We start from the raw sequence: 19,498 nt of genomic DNA, 5'->3' as shown, positions 1-19,498 counted from the left end.
TCAGCCTTAATTCTGACATACAAATGTAAGATCATGATTTTGGCTAAGTGCGCAATTTACTGCCAGAAGTGAATTCTGTGACACGTCTGTGATTGATCATTTCTGTAGTACGTAAACGCATTGTAAACACACCTCCTTGTCTTGTCAAGTTGTCATCGTCCCCTCACAAGTATCAGTATCAGTTTAATATGATCTTTCCAGTTTGATAGGTCTAATAACACAACAAAGTGTAGTGTTTAACACTGACATGGCAGTGCTCCAGCAATGGGGAAACGTGTGTGAACCTCACCTTCTCCACATCATCATCCTTAGCTGTGTTTTCCCGAGTATCATCCTGCTGTATCTTCTCCTCTCCACCGCCGCCACTGCCGCCAGCCTTGATGACCTCCAACACTGACTCCAGTGACTGACCACCGGTCAGGATAAAACCAGATACATCATTCTCCTTCCAACCTGAAACACAAGAAGAAATCATGAGGGTGGCAACAATCTGAGGACATGAGGGACACACCCACCTTGGGACATGATTGACACACCCACCTGAGGAGATGAAGGACACAACCACCTGAGGAGATGAAGTACACACCCACCTCAGGACATGAGGGACACACCCACCTGAGGAGATGAAGTACACACCCCACCTCAGGATATGAGGGACACACCCACCTCAGGACATGACGGACACACCCACCTCAGGACATGAGGGACACACCCACCTGAGGACATGAAGGACACACCCACCTGAGGACATGAGGGACACACCCACCTCGGGACATGAAGGACACACCCACCTGAGGACATGAGGGACACACCCACCTCAGGACATGAAGGACACACCCACCTCGGGACATGAAGGACACACACACCTCGGGACGTGAGGGACACCCACCTCAGGACATGAAGGACACACCCACCTCAGGACATGAGGAATACAACCACCTCAGGACATGAGGGACACACCCACCTCAGGACAAGGAAAGGACACACACACCTCGGGACGTGAGGGACACACCCACCTCAGGACATGAAGGACACAACCACCTCGGGACATGAGGGACACACCCACCTCGGGATATGAGGGACACACCCACCTCGGGACGTGAGGGACACACCCACCTCAGGACATGAAGGACAAACCCACCTCAGGACATGAAGGACACACCCACCTCGGGACGTGAGGGAAACACCCACCTCGGGACGTGAGGGACACACCCACCTTGGGACATGAGGGACACACCCACCTCAGGACATGAGGAATACAACCACCTCAGGACATGAGGGACACACCCACCTCGGGACATGAGGGACACACCCACCTCAAAACATGCAGAATCTGTTCAATCAGGAATATGTAACATATTGTAGCATGCGGTATGTTAATGTTAGAGGAATATATATATGACATGGAATATGTGCGTGACAGCTGAGACATTTTTAATTAAATTCGGCAAGCACAAGATCTTAGATTCTAATTTTCCCTGTGACTTAACCAGATGGAGGGCTATTTGCCAGGTACATTTCACTGGCTCCTTAATCATTTCTCAAGCCACTCAAGTTAATTACTATTGCCATAGGGCTGGAAATGAATCTATTTCTACAACATAAATTTTCATTTCCATGTTTGAATAAAACTAACACACATTTCATCGCAGAAAACAAAAATTGTCATTTCAGATAGATGTGGGATTCAAACTCAGGACTGGGGGATCTTGGAGAATGTACTGTATTTAAACAACTGGGCCACCTATCCCCAAGTGAGTTATGAGTAGGTTTAGTATGGATTTCTCCACCTTGTTTCAGATACTATTCCCCGACCACATCATGTCAGTGTAACTCATTGTGTTTACCAGTGTCACTGTAACTTATTCTGTTTGCCTAGTGAGAATGTGGGAAGGTGCGACGTGAACTCTGCAACCCATACATCTACATCACGTGTATCGTGTTCCCCGCAGTCAGCTCAAGTTGCGACAAGCTGCACCCCATGTCTGCCCTAGCCTGTCGGCCTGTCACCAGGGACCTACATGATCTACGGCTGCTCCTTTGTTCTCAGTCTTTCAAATCAGTTATCTCAGCCGATATCTCAAACCCCCAATCATAAGAATTTGTTGTTTTTTATCTCTCAGGAAACATATCAACACTGGTGTTGCTGTTTGATTCTCCAGGTATTGAGAACATAGCCAACAGCTGTGAATAAGATGTACACCCCATAACCTGCCAATGCTGCGACCTACAATACCCGCCTGGCTGGATTCAAAGGGACTTGGTTGATGCTCAATCCTAATGTTGTTCCAATGTACTATAGTTACTATTACAGACCGTGAATCCCGACCCTGATTAGATGGCTTCAGTTTAAGATTATTCACTACATTCTTACTACTAACAAATATTTATATAAAATTGGATATGTTGATTCTCCTATGTGTAATGTCTGTACAAATCAAACTGAAACTATAATCCATATGTTGAATGATTGTGAACATGTAAGAAAGATTTGGGAGAGACTGTATATCTGGTTAAAATCTGTTGTGGAAGGAACCATTGATTTAAACAGAGAAAATGTTTTGTTTGGATTTCAAGGCAAACACAACAACCCATTGAATATTGTACTTTTAATAACAAAACAAGTAATATACAGACAATGTAGGTAGGATTAAGGCCATATTTTGAACACATACAGCAAAAGATAAAAAGTTATTACAATGTTATAAAGGTAATGTGATTCACAAATTGTAACTATGCAAACTTTTTTAGTTTTTGGTCTTCCTTCCACACTTTGTTAAAAACTGAACGGTGATACGCTGATACGGTACGTGGACTGTACAGGCAAGAATTTATTGTATGGAAAGATGTACATTTTTTGAAAACCATGTACCACAAATATATTGACATGAAATGTATATATAAATGCTGTACCTGCCGAGATGATTTAAAAAAAAAAAAATTAAAAAAACCCAAAAAAACTAATCCCGACGGCAACGGCACCCTTGGCCCCATTCCACAAAATAATCTTAGCACAACAACTATCGTAAACCTATGCTAAAGTATGGAAGTTCAAATCATAATGCTGTGATAGATGCACTCCCATTGAGTACAAATCCATAAGAAATTAGTAGGCCAATGTCCGCCTCAGGGGAGCCGAGCCCCAGAGAACACACCCCACTTGACCCAAGCCGGTCTCACTTTCCACAGACCATACAGATCATGCAGATTACAGGGCAATATACACAGGATAATCTGCTGTGGCTAACAAAGATCTGAAGTGTCCTCACAACACTTGCACCTGACACAGGTGATAACAGATTGAGTTACAAGCTGTAAATCCTAGGCAAACACTCGTACATCTACATGAGACCAGATGACTCAGTCAACATCCCCGGGCCACCAGCGACTCAATCATACTCCTATAAATATATATAGACTAAGGACATTTTGTTCAAGTTTTGGTTTTGATTTGACAATTGGGAGCCACAACAGATACCTGGAGAACAAAACTTTGTGTAAGAAATAAGATTTTAAATTTTTTTTAAGACAGTAACAATGACTAAGCATGGTCAAAATTACATTTCTCCCAGATTTAGTCGTATTTAATTTTCTGCTATACAATGTCATATCACATGAAACAATATTCAGGAAAGATTAACAATGTTAAGTTTGAGTGAGTTTGGTTTTACATCACTTTTAGAAATATTCCAAGAATACCGTTGCCATCTTCGATAATGCAGGGTATTATATTTCCATTCTATTATGATAACTACCCTGAACTCATTCACCGCCATAGCTTTATTAGGAAGTGACTGTAGAATCTCCCCCTCTCTAATTACAGTAAACAATGTTTATAACAAACACGCTAATAACGAACTCACGGATAAAACAAACTGTTTTTAGGGTCGCGTCCATTTGCTGTATATATGTTGTATATGTGCTCATAATGAACTTTGGTTATAACAAACTAAAATTAGTGGTCCCTTTGTGTTCATTATAAACAGTGTTAACTGTACACAGATTTCCTCTTGATCAAGATTGTAAATTGATTCAACACAGTTATTTTTAGAATATTTCGAATTTGACTGAGAATCCAGCTATGGTTGTGAACGGTCTAGGGTATTCATAACAATAGGCTTGAGATATAAAACCCTGGATAATCAAGAATGCATCACCACGAGGGACACCAACCATGGCCTTGGGGAATCAAACCCAGGTGTGTATCATGACAAGCTAATGCCTACACCACTAGGCCACCCGAACACCCTGGTATTACAAGGCCCTCATTAAAGATTACTCTCTACGGCCTTTGAAACATTTCTCATGACAAATGTAACAGGTTCATTACACATGACATAGTCTGAAGCTTAAAGGCATGTGTTGCGCATGAGAAGTATACATTTAGATGATTATGAAAGTGTTGCTTTCACAAAAGCCTCTGAGCGACAGACTCGATACCCATTGAGAATTTGGCAGGCTAAATGAGCACCATATATCTCCATGAAGTAAACATTTCTCTGTAAATGTACATATTTCACAATACATTTATGGGATGCAGTTGGATGCATGGACCTGCTAATATATTATCTCTATTATCATATTATCATGGCTGTTACTGAAGCAAGGAAAAGGGTGCATGTGAAGCATGGAGTATTAACCAGTATTAACATAGAACAGAGATAAGAACAGTCAATATATTGGGAATAATATCAACGCTGAGCCCGGTTTAAACCACTCTGAACAGTACCATATTTTTTTGAGTATAGTGCGCACCCAAGTGTAATGAGCACACCCCTCTAGCGGATTCAGTATTTTGAAGTAAAAAAATTCGAATATTATAGGCAGAAAAAAATTACACCGTACCCTTTCAGCGAATTCAGTTAAATGAACGGGTGATAAGTAACTTAGTCAGTACAAATTTGAAATTTGAGATACAAAATCACCAGACATGCTGATCTACCATTTAAATTGTATTTTTTGTTCTGCTAGGCAGTGTTTTACATCCAGGGATTAAGATTACCTTGCATATTTTCTCGTAAACTAAGCCGGAAACAGCAATCAGCTGTGCACACATTTTCTCGAAATCTACTGGTGATTCGGTACTTCCGTTTATCATGACAAGCAAGCTTAATGGACGAAGAATAGCTACAGTGAGGCAGGATGTAGTAGTCTGGCACCTGGAAACTACTGAGCATGGCAAGCTGCTGATGGACAATTGATCAGTATAAGGGATATTCATGGGTACGGGGCTTAGCTTTATTGTTTCAATCAACTTTCAGCATTATTTGAGCCATATCACTTATGGCCTATAAATAATCATATGATGAACAGTAAAAACAGTGATTGATATTATGAGCAATGCATAGGTGGATCCAAAGGGACCCACACCACACCCCTCCGCCCCACCCCTTTTGAAAACCAAAGTGGTATGTTGTAGGCAGTACAATTATCTGAGAGAGGAGTTTGATATTTTGGACCCCTCCCTTTTGAAAATGCTGGAACCACCCTTGCAATGTCCTACAGTACTGGGGTACTAAGACACACCAATGAAACAAGTCAGTGTGCTTGACAACCAATCCACTGACATCCAGTTGCCGCTTCTTTCCTAGCACATACATGATTTAACAAAGTCATATGATCCTTAGATGTGTAGTGAGTGATAATAGCTATTGGGGATAACAGCTATTTGGGATTATCTTGATTACAGCTGTGTGAGGGATTATAGGTGTCTGAGGGATTATAGAGGGATTATAGGTTGAGGGATTATGGATGGATTATAGGTGTGTAAGGAATTATAGAGAGATTAGAGCTGTGAGAGATTAGAGCTCTGTGAGGGATTAGTGTTGTGTGGGGGGATTAGAGCTGTATGAGAGATTATAGCTGTATGAGGGAATAGAGCTATGTGAGGGATTATAGCTGTGTGGTGGATCATAGCTATGTGAGGGATTATAGCTGTGTGGTAGATCATAGCTATGTGAGGGATAAGAGCTGTGTGAAGGGTTATAGCTGTGTGGGGGATTAGAGCTGTGTGAAGGATTAGAGCTAAGTGGTGGATCATAGCTATGTGAGGGATTATAGCTGTGTGGTGGATCATAGCTATGTGAGGGATTAGAGCTAAGTGGTGGATCATAGCTATGTGAGGGATTATAGCTGTGTGGTGGATCATAGATATGTGAGGGATTAGAGCTGTGTGAAGGGTTATAGCTGTGTGGGGGATTAGAGCTGTGTGAAGGGTTATAGTTGTGTGGGGGATTATAGAGGTATTATAGCTGTATGAGGGATTAGGGCTGTATGAGAGATTATAGCTGTATGGGAGAATAGAGCTGTGTGAGAGATTATAGCTGTGTGAGGGATTATAGCTGTGTGAGGGATTTTTGCTGTGTGAGGGATTATAGCTGTGTGAGGGATCATAGCTGTGTGAGGGATTATAGCTGTGTGGTGGATCAAAGCTGTGTGAGGGATCATAGCTGTGTGAGGGATTATAGCTGTGTGAGGGATCATAGCTGTGTGAGGGATTATAGCTGTGTGAGGGATTATAGCTGTGTGAGGGATCATAGCTGTGTGAGGGATCATAGCTGTGTGGTGGATCATAGCTGTGTGAGGGATTATAGCTGTGTGAGGGATTATAGCTGTGTGAGGGATTATAGCTGTGTGAGGGATTATAGCTGTGTGGTGGATCATAGCTGTGTGAGGGATCATAGCTGTGTGAGGGATTATAGCTGTGTGGTGGATCATAGCTGTGTGAGGGATTATAGATGTGTGGTGGATCATAGCTGTGTGAGGGATTATAGCTGTGTGAGGGATCATAGCTGTGTGAGGGATTATAGATGTGTGGTGGATCATAGCTGTGTGAGGGATTATAGATGTGTGAGGGATCATAGCTGTGTGAGGGATTATAGATGTGTGAGGGATCATAGCTGTGTGAGGGATTATAGATGTGTGAGGGATTATAGCTGTGTGAGGGATAATAGCTGTGTGAGGGATTATAGATGTGTGGTGGATCATAGCTGTGTGAGGGATTATAGCTGTGTGAGGGATCATAGCTGTGTGAGGGATTATAGCTGTGTGGGGGATCATAGCTGTGTGAGGGATTATAGATGTGTGGTGGATCATAGCTGTGTGAGGGATTATAGCTGTGTGAGGGATTATAGCTGTGTGAGGGATTATAGATGTGTGAGGGATTATAGATGTGTGAGGGATTATAGATGTGTGAGGGATCATAGCTGTGTGAGGGATTATAGATGTGTGAGGGATTATAGATGTGTGAGGGATCATAGCTGTGTGAGGGATTATAGATGTGTGGTGGATCATAGCTGTGTGAGGGATTATAGCTGTGTGAGGGATTATAGATGTGTGGTGGATCATAGCTGTGTGGGGGATCATAGCTGTGTGAGGGATTATAGATGTGTGGTGGATCATAGCTGTGTGAGGGATTATAGCTGTGTGAGGGATTATAGATGTGTGAGGGATTATAGCTGTGTGAGGGATTATAGATGTGTGAGGGATCATAGCTGTGTGAGGGATTATAGCTGTGTGAGGGATTATAGATGTGTGAGGGATCATAGCTGTGTGAGGGATTATAGATGTGTGAGGGATTATAGCTGTGTGAGGGATAATAGCTGTGTGAGGGATTATAGATGTGTGAGGGATTATAGCTGTGTGAGGGATAATAGCTGTGTGAGGGATTATAGATGTGTGGTGGATCATAGCTGTGTGGTGGATCATAGCTGTGTGAGGGATTATAGCTGTGAGGGATTATAGCTGTGTGAGGGATCATAGCTGTGTGAGAGATTATAGCTGTGTGAGGGATTATAGCTGTGAGGGATTATAGCTGTGTGAGGGATCGCCTGCATGACAACTATTTAGATGTAACCACTAGAATGGCTGTTGGGGATCTGTATTTGGGTGAGCAACGTGAAATGTGTGCTTATTGGAACATGCAGTAACTACAACACACAGGGGGTCCAGTCTCCCCTCCTTTTGAAAACCAAATGTAGTATGATGTAGGCAGTAAAATTATCCGAGAGAGGATTTTGATATTTCCCTTTTAAAAATGCTGGATCTGGCCTTGAATACTGCTGTTTTGCTGCTGTAGAGTGAAAGTTAACGTGTACTTCAGCTCTGACACTGGCCCTGCATGAATAAATGATGTCTGTATGACATCTATTACACCCTGGAAATACCAGTGGTGTGCTGGCCTTTCTGTCAAATATCACCAGCTTGTACGAGAGCCATGCTTCCTTTGAGTGAAGATAGCTATACAGCTGTATTCAGAATCCTGCCATGTAGCAAGTCTGTTATTTCTACACATCAATATATACTGCTCTATTCAGTATTCTGGCATTTGATTGTAACGGAAGCTCGGTTTGATTACATGAACCAGTGTAGTTTTCACTGCCATGTATTATGCAGCTCTGACAAGACCATGAAGTGAGGCGAGGTGAAATGGGGTTTAATGTTGCCTTCAAGATTGTTGCACTAATATAGCAACGTGTATGCACGCTTGTGTATGTGTGGCTTCTTGTACTAGTCCATACTGATGCCAGTTCTATAGTGCTAGCCCACTGAGATACCATGCCGTAGGTTAACATGGATACCCCACTCAGACACAGTATACTGACTCCAAGCTGACCAGTCCTTGTTTTAACCCCTTAATGCAGAGCGCCAGACAGGGTAACAACAATTACCATCTTTTAACATCTTTTGACATAGCTGGGGATTGAACTCCTGACCTCCACTATCCTGGCAGACACTCTATCCACTAGCCCATGGAGGTGGCCCATGAGCTACAGGTGGGCCGAGTGTAGACAAGGGAGGGAACAACACCCTGCAGGGTCCACCCCCTCTCACCTCCACCTGACTATGCTTGTTGTAAGAGGCGACTAACGGGATCGGGTGGTCAGGCTTGCTGACTTGATTCATGTCATCAGTCCCAATTGCGTGGATCGATGCTCATGATATTCATAACTGGACACCAGAAATGGGCTTCACACATTGTACCCATGTCAGGAATCCAACCCAGGTCTTCAGCGTGACGAGCGAACATTTTAACTGCTTGGCTACCCGACCGCCCCTTGTGTGATGGTGCTCCCCAAGCATTGATGGTTTGACTGGTTCACACGTTTGACTGGTTCACAGCATATGACCATGCAACAGCCTATAGTGTGCTATTGTGAAGCATAGGGGCTAATATATAGCTGATCAATCAATAGACTTAATAGAGCATCACAATGGTTTTTTATATTGATATAATGAAGGCATGTGCCAGGCAACACACAGCGTCTATGAGGGCACCTGTAATCACAGTGTCTTATCTGTGTTCTGATGTCATACAGACATGTACTAGGCAACCAACAGCCTTTATAACTTGGTACAATGACGGCCCATGCAGCCACATTGTCTTGCAACATGGTTATTTCTGCCCAGTGTCTATTCTGGTAAGCATGTTCATGTGAATAATTCACAACATCCTCACAATGAAGTGTTTTCTTCATGGACGGCAGATGCAATCCTCCAGCACTCCAGTCTCCTACGTTTGACAGGCAGTGTATCTTCTTCATTTGATTGCTCAGGCTACACGGAAAGTATAGCGCTCACTAATAATACAACAGTTATCATACTTTAAAACTATCGGAGCAAAAAGACATGCTTTCAACCTGCACTTCAGTTCATCTTCAGCTAAGCCAATATGTGTTTAAGGTCTTATTACACACTTACAAAGGCAGATAAAAAACATTTATCCTTGAACTAGCAGAAACTCCAACTGAGCCAATATGTTTTCGGGTCTTATTACACATCTACAAAAGGTAGATGAGATAATCACATATACCCTGGTTGTTACAGAAACTTCTTTATAATGGTAATCAAGTTGTGGGTGAACTTTATTAAAGCCGGTAGACTGGTGTAATTTTGTTCCCATGCAGCAGCTCCCCGAGATGCCAGTTATGTTGCTGCAGAGTGGGATGATGATAATATGGCGACCTGGCCACCAGAGCATGACTCCTGCCAGGGGATGTCACAGCAGGCTGCAGACAATACACAACAGCGACAACACCTTTATATCACCAAAACTAAAACACATTACTTCCATAGGCATAACCCACGGGCCACAAGTCCACAATAGACTGATCATCTGCAAAATATTTTCATCATGATCGGAGCACAAACGACTGACCCAATGTTTGTGTTGATGTGCAATTAAATCACGTAGGTGTAAGTCTCCCCAACAAAGGGGGAGCACTCTATGTCCATACAGACATATTAGTGACACTACAGTTCATACACATCTGAAAGGTTTATGGGCGGCATATGAATGGTGTCAACAAGTTAGCTGAGCTGAAAGGATTACGCTTGTATCAGTGGCCACTGACAAAGGTGGGACTCCAAGGTGATATTCAAGGGCCTATCTAACCCTTTCATACACTGTTATGCTTCTGCCACCAATACTGGAAACAAATTCCTTAAGGAGTTTTGTTCCGCAATAAGTCCTTGGCCTCATTCTACAAAACGCTCTTAGCGCTAAGACGCTCGTACGTCCCATACGAAAATCACCATGTGGGATGCGGCCCTTGTTTCTTCGGTTGTCATTCACCAAAATTATGTCCCAAACTTTAATACATCATATCTATTCCTTCTGATAGTCCATCAGTGAGCTGAACACCAAGAAGACAATATAAAAACACAATTATACACAAAACTGTACATCAAGGATGAAAGGTTCTGTTCCATGGATACAGTGATCGCCCTTTCTCTGAAAATGGGAAACATGTAAGTAGAAGAATCTTGATATTTCCTGTAAGTTCTACTGAAAATATTGCCTTTTTGGGCTTAGAGACACTATCAGAATTATCCTTAATAAAATTTCCCTCATTGATGACATGTCAACACTTATGAAAGTAATTTTTGGCACGTAATTATCTCCAGACAGTTAAATAAATTCCCAAGAAGGGTAGGACTCATAAACCATTCCATCATCAGTCAGTGAAAACTTGTTTGATAGGCATTACTTAGAAGTTGATGGATGACAAGAGAGACACAGTTTTTATGGATAACAACTTCTTTAATACTGTAAAAAAGCGACGTTTCGGTATAGATCCTATCCTTGTTTGACAACGGTTTAAGGATCTATACCGAAACGTCGCTTTTTTACAGTATTAAAGTTGTTATCCATAAAAACTGTGTCTATCTTGTCATCAGTCAGTGATGTTGACACATTGTGGGCTACCCTGCAGCCGCAGCAGATCAGTGAATCTGTACATCATCCAATGTCTCTCTGACACAACACTCCCCTCTCCCCTCCATCTGCCCTTCGTCAGCCTTGACGCCAGATAAAAATGGTTGACTTCATCCTGTGATAGATCAATAACAAACACATGCATGGGATTCAGTAAATGTCCACTGTGCACACTTGGCGGGGAGCTGTGTGTAAATCATTACACAACATAAACATACGCTCACTATTTCATTCATGGGTTTCTGATCATTTGTTTGACTCATGGTCATCTGTACAAATGGCAGCAAATATTGTTCAGGACCAGTTCATTATAAACTGAGGTATTCTGACTGGTTCAAAGAAAATTAGAAAACTACGAAAGGATCAATGTTGGCCACACATTTGCAAATCACCAGTCAACCAAACTATCTGTTGTGGCCAATCATTTTTGCATGGCTATCTAAAAACAATTACATTTATCAAACCTGGTTGTGTATAGTTTCATATTTTGTGAGTGAAATACGCCCAGATGTGAACACAACCCATGGGTCCTGGTACACCCAGATGTGAACACAACCCATGGGTCCTGGTACACCCAGATGTGAACACAACCCATGGGTCCGGGTACACCCAGATGTGAACACAACCCATGGGTCCGGGTACACCCAGATGTGAACACAACCCATGGGTCCGGGTACAGCTGAAGTACACCCAGATGTGAACATAACCCATGGGTCTGGGTACACCCAGATGTGAACACAACCCATGGGTCCGGGTACAACCAGATGTGAACACAACCCATGGGTCCGGGTACAGCTGAAGTACACCCAGATGTGAACATAACCCATGGGTCTGGGTACACCCAGATGTGAACACAACCAATGGCTCCAGGTACAGCTGAAGTACAGCCAGATGTGAACACAACCCATGGGTCCTGGTACACCCAGATGTGAACACAACCCATGGGTCCGGGTACACCCAGATGTGAACACAACCCATGGGTCCGGGTACAACCAGATGTGAACACAACCCATGGGTCCGGGTACAGCTGAAGTACACCCAGATGTGAACATAACCCATGGGTCTGGGTACACCCAGATGTGAACACAACCCATGGGTCCGGGTACACCCAGATGTGAACACAACCCATGGCTCCGGGTACAGCTGAAGTACACCCAGATGTGAACACAACCCATGGGTCCGGGTACACCCAGATGTGAACACAACCCAACGGTCCGGGTACAACCAGATGTGAACACAACCCTTTGGTCCGGGTACACCCAGATGTGAACACAACCCATGGGTACAGCTGAAGTACGCCCTATTTTACAGTTCAACTGAGGTGCCTCAAACCACAAGGAACTGTAAGAATTGAAATATGCATATTTAGCAATTAAACCAATGAAAACAACCGCCCTGGTGTAAGAGTGGTGAATGGGTTGATGGCAACAGCGACTGTGAAGTGCACAAATCTCCAAGGGAACCTAATGGCAAATCTGAAACTGCGATTGACCAGTCTGATGGGATGAATAATACTATCCTATACGAAGACACTGGGACTAAACCGATCACTATCTCCATGGCAACGTCATTCCCTGAGACACTTTCTTGAGGGCTACAAATTTAGAATTAAGAGATTGGAAGTCTCTGGCAGTTCTACTGAAGCAGTAACATAACAAGAACAGACAAGTTACTGACACTGATAAAATGTCCTCACAACTGATGAGCTGAGATGGCCAGACCGAATTCTGTAATATGCAGACGGGAGCCATTTGTAAATCAAGGGATGGTGTCTTGAACACTGCTCAGTTTCAAGAGTCAATAGAGGGGCAGGACATGAGGAAACCTTGACCGACACTCAGCTTTCTGGATGAATAACGGGGAATTCAATGCATAAGGCAAAAGATGGAAAACATATCTTAATTCTGTTTCTGTGGCAGGGTCTTACAAGACGCACAAGTGTGTGTCCAGCATGCACAAGTATAGAGAATGGATGCAGAAAAAGAATATACTGCGTCTCTAGAGACGCACAATAATATTCATTGTACCTAAAACACATCAAGAGCAGTGATGGGTGTCTGTTATTTTATCCATCAATCATGTCCACTGTCCACATGATCATTGATTCATTCCAGGCTCTAATTATCAACCCGTAGCAATACAAAACCATTTCATTACTTTACAGGACCCTCATATTGCTGCAAGGACCCTTAATAATAATTATTCGGATCTCCTGGTTGGTTGGTTGGTCTGATGTTAAACACCACACTCAGCAATATTCCAGCTATATGACGGCGGTCTGTAAATAATCAAGTCTGGACCAGACAATCCAGAGATTAATATTACGAGCATTGATCCACGCAATTGGGATCGATGACATGCATCAACCAAGTCAGCGAGCCTGACTTCATGTCAGAGTTTTTACCCTCGCCCTGACCTCCCTCTAAATGATGAGGAAGAACATCCAGCTGACAGCCAGCTCAATCCTGTTTCCACTGTTCCCACAATGTGAAACATTAATAACCCATCTTCCCACCACCACCACCCCACTGTCGTAACACTGTACAACAACTATACACATTTATACACTGGTCACAGAGATGTGTAATACCCTGTATATGGCCTTAATATGCTGTTGTTTATTGTCTCATATTCACTGTTAAGAATACAAAATGTATCACACAAAGTGGTATTTGTTAGACCAGAAAAACACTGGGTAGCCCCACTAAGCTATAAAGTTTCTACAACCATGTATGACCTAGGGACCTGAAGTTAGTAGCGGGTTCGTTATTCAAAGGCTATATATTAAACAACTGCAGTAATGTGGTCTAATACACTGAAACTCATTTAATATATGACAGCAGGTTTGTCTTACATCATCATCCAAAAGCTGTTTAGTTTTTCAGTACTTTTGAATAACAAAAAACGAAACTGCAGCATTTTAGTCTTCATTTCATGTCCAACAAATTGACAAATGTGAGGTAGTCTAATCTATGTTCAAGCAGTTTTTAGCTACTAAGTGCTGTCCAGCAACTGGAATCTAAACAGCACCATTCATCTTTTATCGATAACACTATTCAGTTGGATTCTTTCCGGTAGTTCATGGATGAATAATAACGGTTTGTTTTTCGTTATTCAAAAGTTCTGAATAACTAAACAGCTTTTGGATGATGATGTCAGACGAACCTGCTGTCATATATTAAATGAGTTTCAGGGTATTTGACCACATTACTGTAGTTGAATAACAACCCGGTGCTGGCTTGTTTTTCGTTATTCGAAAAACAAATAACGAATAACGAACCCGCTGCTAACTTCAGGTCCCTATGGAACTGCTGGTATATGTGCCAATGTGATTCAGTAATGTTTTAATTACAATTGCTTATGTTGAATTGCTTTCTTCCAGCAATATTCCAGCGGTCTGTAAAAAATCGAGTCTGGACCAGACATTCCACTTGAGCATTGATCCGCACAATTGGGACACGATGACATGCATCAACCATGTCAGCGAGCCTGACCACCCGATTCCGTTCATCGCCTCTTACGGCAAACATTCTACCTATTCTTACCCGGATCTTCACAGGTCTTACGTTGAATTGACTTGAATGAAGCAGATGTTGTTAAAAAGCATTATCAGTAACATTCCAGCTTGACCGTGCGACCTGGGCCAGACACACCAGTGGTTGACAGTATGAACAACATCCTATACCAGTCCATAATAACAATCAACCACAGGATCCAATTCAGTCACCTTCTACATCAGGCAATTGAGGAGTGCAGGACATGGAGGCTTATAAGACATAAACTAGCAGCTACAACATGCATGGTACAACCAGTATCAGTACCATAGAAAAGGGAAAAGATGTCAACAGGTAAACCCCAGTGCAGGTTATGCAAGGCTAAGGTTGTCTATGGCAAACAGCGCATGGCAAACTGACGATTGAGATGAATAAAAATACGTAAACTCATTATACCATCTGGAATGATGATGGGCGGGATGATAGATGCTTTCCGTGTGTTTAGACGCGTGGTCTTTATAAACATGGTAAAAAAAGCACAAACATTGGTATGTCAGCAGCATGAAAAATCACGAAATAATGAGCTTCTGACTACGTTACTTCCCAAAGTACGGCTTTGATTGTTTTCATCAATGTCTGCTAAATTTATTGGCTTGAGATAAGTGTACAGTTATATATGAGTATTTACGGAGAACATTGTTGAATTGGTCCTTGAACAAGCTTGGTGAGTTAACCTCGATACATCACTCCCATTTAATAGAGTAAAGTGTGACCATGCTTCCTTTAGCTGCTAATTTATGTGTTACAAGACCCTTTGGGGCAGGATACCTATTCTTCCAGTGAATGAAATAATGAGCAATAATCAAAGGCACTGAGGCATGAGAGAATGTTATCAGTCATGTCACCAAGCCTGTTTATTTATTTGTTTGTTGTTTAATGCCACTCTCAGCAATAGTCCAGCTATAAGACGGCGGTCTCTAAATAATCAAGTCTGCACCTGACAATCCAGTGATTGACATCATGAGCATTCATCTATCTAATTGGGATACGATGACATGCATCAACCAAGTCAGCGAGCCTGACAACCGGAACCTGTTAGTCCCCTCATGGTTTGCCAAATTCTAACCTGGAATTTTCACGGGTCTGGGTGAGTGAGAGGTGAGTGAGTGGGTGAGTGGTTGGGTGGGTGAGTGGTTGAGTGGTTGAGTGGTTGAGTGGCTGAGTGAGTGAGTGAGTGAGTGGGTGGGTGGGTGGGTGGGTGAGTGAGTGAGTGGGTGGGTGGGTGGGTGGGTGAGTGAGTGAGTGAGTGAGTGGGTGGGCGGGTGGGTGGGTGGGTGAGTGAGTGAGTGGGTGGGTGGGTGAGTGAGTGAGTGGGTGGGTGAGTGAGTGGGTGGGTGGGTGAGTGAGTGAGTGAGTGGGTGGGCGGGTGGGTGGGTGAGTGAGTGAGTGAGTGGGTGGGTGAGTGGTTGACTGAGTGAGTGAATGAGTGGGTGGGTGGGTGGGTGAGTGAGTGAGTGAGTGAGTGACCAAGCCAGACCACCCACTCCACTTCAAGTTTCTCTCCTGACAAGCACAGGCTACTTACTTTGTACCACACACACCCCGGATGACACAGAACATCATCAGACAAGTTCAGTCCCAGTCCTTGTCTCACAAACATTTACACATTTAGAAAGAAAAGAAAGAAAAATATGTCTTTTAAAATAATGTTGAGTCTGATTTATTGTTATTTTCGATATCCCGAATAGGGTCACCCTTAAACAACAAATTTGTCTGGTCTAAAAAATCAAATAATCATGCGAATGATGAATACAAAACATTACTGTGAGATATCAAGATTTCTAGAGCCCCTAACCATTCACACAGCCAATCTGGGTGACTGCACCTACTAAACACCTACTGAAGGCCCCAGGTATGAATACCTGTGAAAGGAGTGCCGTGTACTCTGAATGTCTTTGACAGCAATACTGCAGTGCCTTCTTGTGTTGTTAGAACATAGGAATACAGTGCTGGGACTGACATTCCTTGTATTTTAACCCTGATGGTTAAAATGGTAATGCCATGGCTGCTATATGTTCCCGATGCCTGACGGGGACACTTAGAAAGAAACAGGGTTTTACACAATTCAGAAATGTGTGTCCATTATGTACTAAGGAAAAGAATGGGTGCAGAGAAAAAAACATATTTCATCCTGAGGGATACACAATAATATTCATTGTACCAAATTCTCCACAAGAAATACATAGGTCCTGTAGTGAGTGAGTGAGTGAGTGAGTGAGTGAGTGAGAGTATGGTTTTACGCCGCTTTAAGCAATACTCCAGCAATATCACGACGGGGGACACCAGAAATGGGCTTCACACATTGTACCCATTTCGGGAATTGAACCCGCGTCTTCTGCGTGACGAGCGAACGCTTCATCAACTAGACAACTAAAACACCCCTATATAGGTCTTGTAATTAAATTAACTCAAATCAACTTAAATCAAATCTTACAGTAAACAACACTACACCATTTCATTACTAACATGACCCTCATATTTCCTGTAAGGATTCTTGAAAAAAATTATTGGGGTACCTTGCGCCCCCAGATTTGTTAGTCAAGGTAAAACCTGGAAGAAATATCAATACCTTGTGATAATTATCAATGTTAATGAAGCGGGCAACTGAATGACAACTGCTGATAACATGGCCCATGGTGAAATGACATTCCCTGTGTTGGAAGATTGATAAGAAATATTATTCTCGTTGGTGCACTTAAATTACAAAAGGGCACTCCGCAATGTGTTTATGTCTGCCCAGTGGCACACTTGAAAAAACCCTACATTTCCATCCCTGCAGTGTGAATTCCCATCTAAAACTCCCCCTTGCAAAAGAGCAGAATTTCTGCCATTGCATTGATCTCGATGTGTTTGCCAGTTACTTACAAAAAACAGAGGCAGCCCAATTACCGCCACTTCCTGAAAGTTTCAAGTCTTAAAGTACCATCATGTACATCCTGACCTTGACCTTAATCAAGACAACTTCCTAAGATCCAACAATTGCCCAAGCCTCAGAATTGTAGAAGTACAAATGCAACAGTAACTGGCAATGAATGATACAACCATGGTTCACAATAACCTCAGAGATGACCTTGACCCTTGATCACAATAACCTCAGAGATGACCTTGACCCTTGATAGACATACCAATTTTACATGCAGTAGAATCTTTAAGATACAAGTAGATGTAAAGTCCCATGACTGTGGAGGTAACCATGCCTCAGAATCTGACAATTATATAACCGTGTTTTACAAAGGCTGAACACTGACACTGACCTTCAACACTGACTAAAATCTAGGATTAATCTTATTCAAATCAAATCTTGGAGCTCGCTACCATTGCACAAGGATCTGAGGACATCCCAAACGCAGTTCGTGTCAGAATGACCTTTCACGAACTTTGACTGACAAATGAAATGACAAACAGGAAATCAACATTAGCCAATCCGAAAGCAGCTTCCTCAAGCCTTACTGTACTAGTTTGGCAACTTCCATTCCAGACTATGCTTTGAAAAATATTCTGACAAAGTTTCTATTCAAAATTCTGAACAAAAGAAAATTCTGGAATGTCCAATAGATGACTGAGATTGTATGGCAGTACTTCCTAAGGTCTATGGAAAGTCTCTTCAATTTCAAATATCTAGCATGTCATTGTCTAGCATGTCATTGTCTAGCATTTGGAATCAGTTGTACAACCCATAGCTGTCGTTCAGAATGTCCCGTGTTAACGTTTTCAAGGTTGCGAGCGCTAAGATCTAATATTAATGACATTGTTGACAATTCAGCAGATATTTCAAAGTGTAATTACTTCATCTGTATCAGTACTCTTATATTGTGCATGTAGATAATATCAGGACCACCCTGTATTTAAATATATATTTTGAAATTTCACCAGTTTAGAGCAGTTCTGATAGTGATGTTCTCACCATGAAATAATGTGTACCAGTTCTCTCTAGCTTATGTACAAGACTTTCAAAAACACTTGTCATGTTCACCAATTTGTACGAAACACTTGTCATGTTCACCAATTTGTACGAAACACTTGTCATGTTCACCAATTTGTATGTAACACTTGTCATGTTCACCAATTTGTATGAAACACTTGTCATGTGCACCAATTTGTATGTAACACTTGTCACGTTCACCAATTTGTATGTAACACTTGTCACGTTCACCAATTTGTATGTAACACTTGTCATGTTCACCAATTTGTACGAAACACTTGTCATGTTCACCAATTTGTACGAAACACTTGTCATGTTCACCAATTTGTACGAAACACTTGTCATGTTCACCAATTTGTACGAAACACTTGTCATGTTCACCAATTTGTATGTAACACTTGTCATGTTCACCAATTTGTATGTAACACTTGTCATGTTTACCAATTTGTATGTAACACTTGTCACGTTCACCAATTTGTATGTAACACTTGTCACGTTCACCAATTTGTATGTAACACTTGTCATGTTCACCAATTTGTACGAAACACTTGTCATGTTCACCTATTGGTATGTAACACTTGTCACGTTCACCAATTTGTATGTAACACTTGTCATGTTCACCAATTTGTACGTAACACTTGTCATGTTCACCAATTTGTAGGTGTTCCGCTGAACAAAGCACAAAGTGATTATTTACTATTTATCAAAATAAGCTACAGTACCATTATCAACAGTAACATACAATGAGTATGCGAAACTCAAAAGGTCGACGAATCATTGTAACTATGATCATATGGTTATTGTCCA

General features: G+C 42.2%; 1 protein-coding gene across 1 annotated transcript in view; it reads right to left on the bottom strand.

The window, feature by feature from the left end:
- The window catches only part of LOC139447233 (uncharacterized), a 33,413-nt gene that overhangs the window by 12,658 nt on the left and 1,257 nt on the right, over positions 1–19,498 (bottom strand). Inside the window, exon 2 of the mRNA XM_071228529.1 lies at positions 290–453. Within this exon, the coding sequence (XP_071084630.1) occupies positions 290–453 (164 nt within the window). The remainder of the gene's footprint in view (positions 1–289; positions 454–19,498) is intronic.

This window comes from Haliotis cracherodii, unplaced genomic scaffold (genome assembly GCF_022045235.1).
Source record: "Haliotis cracherodii isolate W230 unplaced genomic scaffold, xgHalCrac1.p SCAF_1, whole genome shotgun sequence".
In the NCBI taxonomy this organism is placed as follows: Eukaryota; Metazoa; Mollusca; class Gastropoda; order Lepetellida; family Haliotidae; genus Haliotis; species Haliotis cracherodii.
Note: the sequence above shows the minus strand (reverse complement) of the source record. Positions and strands in the feature narration are given on the sequence as shown.